Source organism: Nicotiana sylvestris, chromosome 6 (assembly GCF_000393655.2).
Source record: "Nicotiana sylvestris chromosome 6, ASM39365v2, whole genome shotgun sequence".
NCBI classification, from domain to species: domain Eukaryota; kingdom Viridiplantae; phylum Streptophyta; class Magnoliopsida; order Solanales; family Solanaceae; genus Nicotiana; species Nicotiana sylvestris.
This window is the reverse complement of record NC_091062.1, coordinates 25,872,086-25,879,867: the sequence shown is the minus strand read 5'-3', so window position 1 is coordinate 25,879,867 and position 7,782 is coordinate 25,872,086. Positions and strand designations below refer to the sequence as shown.

The window sequence follows — 7,782 nt, the reverse complement described above, 5'->3', positions numbered from 1 at the left end:
TCAAAGAGAGGACTACTGGTGGTAGTTCAAGCGTCTCTATCAAGGTTCTATGACTGTCACTCAGTACGAGACTAGATATGTTGATTTGTCCTGTCATGCTCTTCTTATACTTCCTACCAAGAGAGAGAGGGTGGGGAGGTTTATTGAGGGACTCCATCAGCCTATGAAGTTGATGGGTAAGGAGACAGGGAGTGAGATTTCTTTCCAGGAAGCAGCTAATGTAGCAAGGCGAGTTGAGATAGTTTGAGCTTAGAGGAGTGGTCAGGGATCTGACAAAAGACCTCGTCACTCCAGTGGATTCAGTTGGGCCTCATCTGGAGGCAGGGGTATTTTTGGCAGAGGCCATCCTCCCAGGTCATTTCATTCAACAGTTCAGGCATCTCATGGGACTTCAGGGAGTCGTGGTCCTTATGTACCTCCTTCAGGGCAGCCAACTTATAGTGCACCACCAGCTCCTATCATAGCACCTCCTCTTCATAGTTATTATAGCGGTCAGCCAGCTTGTTAGGTCCAGTCTCAGTTTCATTAGTCGTAGAATCAGAATGGATGTTTCGAGTGTGGTGAGTATGGGCATATTCAGAGGACCTGTCTGAGATTATTTGGTGTTCAGCCAGAGCATCAGGGTTCCCGTGCCATGGTTCCAGCTCCAGTTGCTACACTGCCTGCTCAGCAAGCCAGAGGCAGGGGTCAAGTATCCAGAGGTAGGGGTCAGACTGTTAGCGGTGGAGGTCAGTCCATTAGAGGTGGAGCCCCCCCCCCCCAGCTAGAGGCCGTCCCAAGGATATAGTTTAGAGTGGTGGGGCCCAGCCCCAATGTTATTCTACTCTAGCTAGGCCTGAGGCTGAGTCACCACATGCAGTTATTATAGGTAAGGTTTCAATTTGCAGTAGAGATGCCTCAGTTCTATTTGTTCAAAGTTCTACTTATTCATACATGTCGTCCTATTTTGTTCCCTATTTGGTTATGCCTCGTGATTCTTTGAGTGCTCCGGTGATTGTATCCACGCCTATGGGAGATTCTATCATTGTAGATCATGTTTATCGCTCGTGTGTGGTTTCCATTGGAGGTCTTGAGACTAGCGTAGATCTTTTGCTTCTCGATATGGTTGATTTTGATGTCATTTTGGGGATGGATTGGGTGTCACCTTATCATTCTATATTGGACTGTCACACCAAGACGGTGAACCTTAGCCTTGCCGGGGTTTCCACGATTAGAGTAGAGAGGGACTCTTAGTCATTCTACCAACAAGGTTATTTCTTGTATGAAGGCTCGGTGTATGGTCGAGAAGGGGTGTTTGGCTAATTTGGCTTATGTTCGTGATTCTAGCGCAAAGGTTCCTTCCATGGATTCTGTACCAGTTGTTCGTGAATTTCCAGAGGTATTTCCTGGAGACCTACCGGGGATGCCACCTAACAGGGACATTGACTTTTTCATTGATTTGGCTCTAGGCACTTAGCCTATTTCTATACCGCCATACCATATGGCCTCGCCCGAGTTGAAAGAATGGAAGGAGCAGTTGCAAAATTTGCTTGATAAGGGCTTTATTAGACCTAGTGTCTTGCCCCGGGGTATGCCCACATTGTTTGTGAAAAAGATGGATGGATCGAAGAGGATGTGCATAGATTATCAGAAGTTGAACAAAGTCACCATCAAGAACAAGTATCAATTGCCGAGGATTGATGATTTATTTGATCAACTTCAGGGTGCCAAGGTGTTTTCGAAGATTGATTTGAGATTTGGCTACCATCAGTTGAGTATTAGGGAATCCTATGTCCCTAAGACAACTTTTCAGACTCGGTATGGGCATTATAAGTTCTTAGTGATGTCATTTGGGCTGACAAATGCCCAAGAAGCATTCATGGATTTGATGAACCGAGTGTTTATGCCTTATTTGGATTCCTTTGTGATTGTCTTCATTGATGACATCTAGATATAATCCCGCAGTCGAGAGGAGCATGAGCAGCATCTTCGGATCGTTCTTCAGACTTTGAGAGCCAGCCAATTATATGCTAAGTTTTTGAAATGTGAGTTTTGGTTAAGTTCAGTTGCTTTCTTGGGTCATGTTGTATCGGCAGAGAGTATTCAGGTGGATCTGAAGAAGATTGAATCAGTCAAGAACTGGCCCAGACCCAAATCAGCTATAGAAATCCGTAGTTTCTTGGGATTGGCGGGCTATTTCCGCCGGTTTGCGGAGGGGTTTTCATCTATAGTAGCCCCGATGACCAGGTTGACTCAAAAGGGTGCCCCGCTTAGATAGTCAGACGAGTGTGAGGCGAGCTTTCAAAAGCTCAAGACTACTTTGACTACGATGCTAGGGTTAGTATTGCCCACCGGTTCTGGACCTTATAACATATATTGTGATGCATCTCGTATTAGCCTTGGTGCAGTATTGATGCAAGATGGAAAGGTTATTTTATATGCTTTACGGCAGCTGAAGATTCACAAGAATAACTATCCAGTTCATGACTTAGAGATAGCAGCCATTGTTCACGCGCTAAAGATTTGGAGGCACTATCTATATGGCGTGTCATGTGAGGTGTTCACGGATCATAAGAGTTTGCAGTATTTGTTCTGGAAAAAGGAACTCAATTTGAGGCAGAGAATGTGGTTGGATCTATTGAAAGACTATGATATCACCATTTTGTATCATCTCGGGAAGGCCAATGTGGTGGTCGATGCTTTGAGTAGGAAGTCAGCTAGTATGGGCAGCCTTGCATATATTCCAGTCAGTGAGAGACCTCTTGAATTAGATGTTCAAACTTTGGCCAATCAGTTCATGAGGTTGGATGCTTCTGAGCCCAGTCGTCTTTTTCCTTGCATAGTCGCTAGGTCTTCTTTGTTTGAGCGTATCAGGGAGCGGCAGTATGATGAACTTCATTTGCTTGTCCTTGGGACACAGTGCGGCACAGAGATGCCAAGTAGGTTACAGTGGGAGATGATGGAGTTTTGAGGATGCAGGGTCGTGTTTGTGTGCCCAATGTGGATGGACTTCATGATTTGATTCTAGAGGAGGCCCACAGTTCCCGGTATTCTATTCATCTGGGCACTGCCAAGATGTATTAGGACTTGTGGCAGCATTATTGGTGAAGGAGGATGAAGAAGGATATAGTTGTATATGTAGCTTAGTGTTTAAATTGTTAGCAATTAAAGTACGAGCATCAGAGACCTGGTTGTTTGTTCCAGAGGATAGAGATTCCCGAGTGGAAGTGGGAACGTTTCACTATGGATTTTGTTATTGGACTCCCACGAACTCAGAGGAAGTTCGATGCAGTTTGGGTCATTGTTGACTAGCTGACCAAGCCGACACATTTCATTATTGTGGCAGTTTCCTATTCTTTAGAGAGGTTGGCAGAGATTTATATTCGTGAGATCGTTTGCCTTCATGGTGTGCTCGTTTCTATCATTTTTGATCGAGGTACGCAGTTCACCCCATAATTCTGGAGGGCAGTACAGCATGAATTGGGTACGCAGGTCGAGCTGAGCACATCATTTCATCCTCAATCGGACGAGCAGTTCGAGCGTACTATTCAGATCTTAGAGGATATGCTTCGCACTTCTATTATTGACTTCAGAGGCTCTTGGGAATAGTTCTTGCCTTTAGCGGAGTTTGCCTACAACAACTGTTATCAGTCAAGCATCCAGATGGCTCCCTTTGAGGCATTATATGGTAGATGGTGTGGATCGTCGATCGGATGGTTTGAGCCAGGATAGGTTCATTTATTGGGTACAGATTTAGTACAGGATGCCTTGGATAAGGTCCAGATCATTCAGGATAGGTTTCGTGCAACTCAGTCCAGGCAAACAAGTTATGCCGACCGTAAGGTCCGTGATGTTGCATTCATGGTCGGAGAGAGAGTGTTGCTTCATGTGTCACCCATGAAGGGTGTGATGAGATTTTGAAAGAAGTGCAAATTCAGCCCTAGGTACATTGGGCCTTTTGAGATTCTTTGGAAAGTGGGTGAGGTGGCTTACGAGCTCGCATTGCCACCCAGTTTATCAGTAGTTCATCCGGTATTCCATGTGTCCATGCTTCGAAAGTATCACGATGATCCATCCCATGTGTTAGATCTCAGCTCTGTCCAGTTGGAAAAAGATTTGAGTTATTAGGAAGAGCCGGTGGCTATTCTAGACCGGAAGGTTCGCCAGTTGAGATCAAAGAGTTATCCTTCAGTTCGTGTGCAGTAAAGAGGTCAACCTGTTGAGGCAGCTAACTGGGAGTCCGAGTCGGTTATGCGAAGGAGATATCCCCACCTTTTTTCGAGCTCATGTATTTTCTATGTCCGTTCGAGGACGAACGGTTGTTTTAGAGGTGGAGATTGTAATGACCCAAAAGGTCATCTTATGATTTTAAAATTTAATTCTACGTCCGAGGCCTAAAAACCTCATTTTTATTCCTCTTCGATTTGTGTGCACAGTCTGGGCGTGCTTCCAGAAAGTCCTTATGTGGAAAACTGATGAAATAATAATTTTTGGCTTAAAAAGTTAATTTTAGTTGACTTCGATCAATATTTTGGGTAAGCAGACCCGGACTCGTGTTTTGACTGTCCCGGTAGGTCTGTAGAAAAATATGTGTCCTGGACGCATGCCCGTAATCGAATTCCGAGATCCCTAGCCCGAGAAATGAATTTTTGAAGAAAATTGAAAAGGATGAAAATGTAATAATTTAAAGAACTTGATCTTGTTGGTATCGAGCCCGTATTTTGGTTCCGGATCCTGGTATAGGTCCGTTATGATATTAATATCTTATATGTGAAATTTGGTGAGAAACATGACAGATTTGACGTGATTTGTACCTTTGGTTGAAGTTAGAAGTTTTAAAACTTTCTTAAATATTTCATGCAATTTGGTGCTAAATTCGTAGTTCTAGATGTTATTTTAGCAATTTGATTGCCCGAGCAAGTTCTTGTGATGTTTTAAGACTTGTGTGCATGTTTGGTTTGGATCCCCGAGGGCTCAGGTGAGTTTCGGATAGGAGATGGGAGGTTTAGACTTAGAAAAATTCTGGTTTTTTGCTTCAGCTCAATTTTTGTTGGTTTCCTTCTTTGCGTTTGTGAGACATCTCTCATGAACGTGAAGGCCATTTTGGCAAGGGCAATGTTTTCTTCTACGCGGACGGGTAGACAGGGTCGCGAATGCGGAGCAGCGGGGGTTTTACCCTTCGCGAACGCGACCTGTCTATCGCGAACGCGAGGCAGGGACCTGGGAGGGGAAAATTACTCTACACGAACACGGCAAGTGGCTCGCGAACGCAAAGGTTGGGGGTATATACCTTCGCGAATGCGGAGGTCATTAGGACTGCAGCTTCGCGAACATGACAGGTCCATCGCGAACGCGATGAAGACCTGTCCAGTATTTTAAAATCAGATTTTAAAACTGGATTGCTTCATATTTTCTTATCTCTTCCACTAGAACTCAACCTAGGCAATTTTTGAAGAGGGAATTCAACACCAAATCATAGGTTTGTATTCTTTAACTTATTTCCTTCAGTTTTCATCAACACCCATTAGATTTCTAGCCCTAAATCTTGTTCTTTCATGGTAGAAATTAGGTATTTTGGGAGAATTGGGGGTTTGTGCAATTTGGGGATTTAGACCTTGATTTAGGTTCGGATTCTGGAACTAATTACATATTCAGGCTCGGGGGTGATTGGGTGAATAGAGTTTGGTCCGAACCTCAGGTTTTGACCAAGTGGGCCCAGGGTTGATTTTTGACTTTTTGGGAAAAATATTGGGAAACTTAAAATTATGTATTAGAATTGATTTCTTTAGCAATATTTGATGTTATTAAGTTAATTATGACTAGGTATGAGTGGTTTGGAGGTGGAATCTAGAGGAAAAGCGATAATTGAGCAGTGAGTGCCATGAGGATCAAGGTAAGTGTTGTATTTAACTTTGACTTGAGAGATTAGGGATTCCCGACTTATTTGCTATGTGGAAATCCATGTGGGTGGCGTATAGGTGAGGTGACGAGAACCTATGCACCGCCAAATTATCTGTTTAGCATGTTTCCTTCCTTGTCTCAATATATTGTCTTCATGTCTTAAGTGTTACATGCTTATTGGTGTTTTAATATTTAATTTCCTATTATTAAATGTTGATTTGTTTATTGAAGATATTAATTATTCTGTAGTTTCATTGTATTTCATTATTGGTTTAAGTTGGCTTATCGGTGTTTCATGGAATATCTTGGTTGGTCTCGTTGTGTAGTATAAACTGAGTGAAGTTTCATAATTGTATATCCTTCTGTTTACTTTGGTTGAGACTTAATTATTGTGGAGGGTTTTGAGCTAAATTGCAGCAGAGTCGCCAGAGCTGTCACACCTCCTTTTTACCTACACCCCCGGAAAGGCGTATACAAGGGAGTTTTTTCCAACTTAAAGTGACAATCGAAGAGGGATTATTTTATTTAAAATTTAGAGTCGCCACTTGGTATAATTTATGGTGTCCCAAGTCACCGATTCAAATCCCAAATCGAGGAAAAAGATTGACTCTGTATTATAGTCCGCGAACCAGAAATCTGGGTAAGGAATTCTGTTAACCCGGGAGAAGGTGTTAGGCATTCCGTAGTTCCATGGTTCTAGCACGGTCGCTCAACTGTTATAATTGGCCTATTATCTGATTTTAACACATGTTTTAGCCTATGGTTCATTTTTAACTTAAACCATTTTTATTCATTTTTTAAAGAAAATTGCAACGTTATTAGAACATGTCTCGAACCACGTCATATAAATGCACCTGTGATTTTGACATATTTTAACATCGTTGAGATTTGGATTTGGGTTGCATAAATGTGCACCCGAATTTAGGAATGTAATATTATTAAACTAACGTGTCTAAGCAATTACGATTTTGTAACTTTGCGAAGGCCATGGAAATCTGCTAAATGGCGCACCTCGAATTCTAGGGGTCAAAACGAAGTTAGTCAAAACGAGGGCCATGCAATTGTTATTTGTTCGCGTACCTCGACTTCCAATTTTAAAAGGGAATTTCAACTATACTTAGAGGGCCATAAACTATTTGATTTCGAATGGCACGTTTCCACTAATTAAATTAACTAAATAAGATTTAAGGGAATTATAGCTACTTGTTAAAACACAGCTAATTTTAAATTGTGAATATAAAGGGGCTAAGACTAAGTGAAAATTACTTCATTTTGTTTCAGAACTTGGGCTTGGCCTAACGTAAGGCCCAGTGACCCAGCGAGCCCAAACAAGAAGCTCCCGTTGAAGCACGCTCAAGTCAAGTGTCACAAAGGTCGCGAATCGAACCCATGTAATAGCAAAATCGACATATTCAGAATGGTCCGCAAGATAAGATTGCCAGTTAATTGAATACAACGAGGAAGAAGATATTAACCAATGAAGCAAACAAAACTGAGATGGGCATAGAAACGAGAGTGCGAACAAAAGAGAAAACGGGGGATTTCACATTTGCAAATCATAAACTACTGGGAGTATTCAATATGATACATTAAGGCAATCATTTGGTTGAACAATTTCAGAAATCATCACATGGTTACGCACTCACAGACTAAGCTGGTTCGACCAAAACTCAACAGATACCCATTAGCAAGTGTTTCTTTTCAACTCATTCTTCATACTTTGAACCTTTATTCCAAATGATCCTAAATTGAAAAATAACTTATAAAGCAACTAGAGAATATCATGTTCATGCCCACATTCTGCATACAGAACTCAGCTAAAAGTCATTTGGCAAACTTAGCTTAACTTACTGCACTAATCCAGGCGAGACTCAAAGAAGAAACAAATGAACCACAAAGGGA

The 7,782-nt window shown here is 42.2% G+C and overlaps 1 protein-coding gene across 1 annotated transcript; it reads left to right on the top strand.

Annotated features, from left to right (window-relative positions):
- The first annotated feature begins 933 nt into the window (after window positions 1–933).
- Window positions 934–1,456, top strand: LOC138870384 (uncharacterized). Its single transcript, XM_070148184.1, has 2 exons — window positions 934–1,179; window positions 1,268–1,456. Exons 1-2 carry the CDS (start codon window positions 934–936, stop codon window positions 1,454–1,456), a joined length of 435 nt encoding a protein of 144 aa, XP_070004285.1.
- Window positions 1,457–7,782: the final 6,326 nt, after the last annotated feature.

Coding starts and splice junctions, on each gene's coding strand:
- LOC138870384 (XM_070148184.1), top strand. CDS start 934: ATGTCGTCCTATTTTGTTCCCTATTTGGTTATGCCTCGTGATTCTTTG. Junction 1,180..1,267: donor TGGACTGTCACACCAAGACG/GTGAACCTTAGC, acceptor TCTTGTATGAAG/GCTCGGTGTATGGTCGAGAA.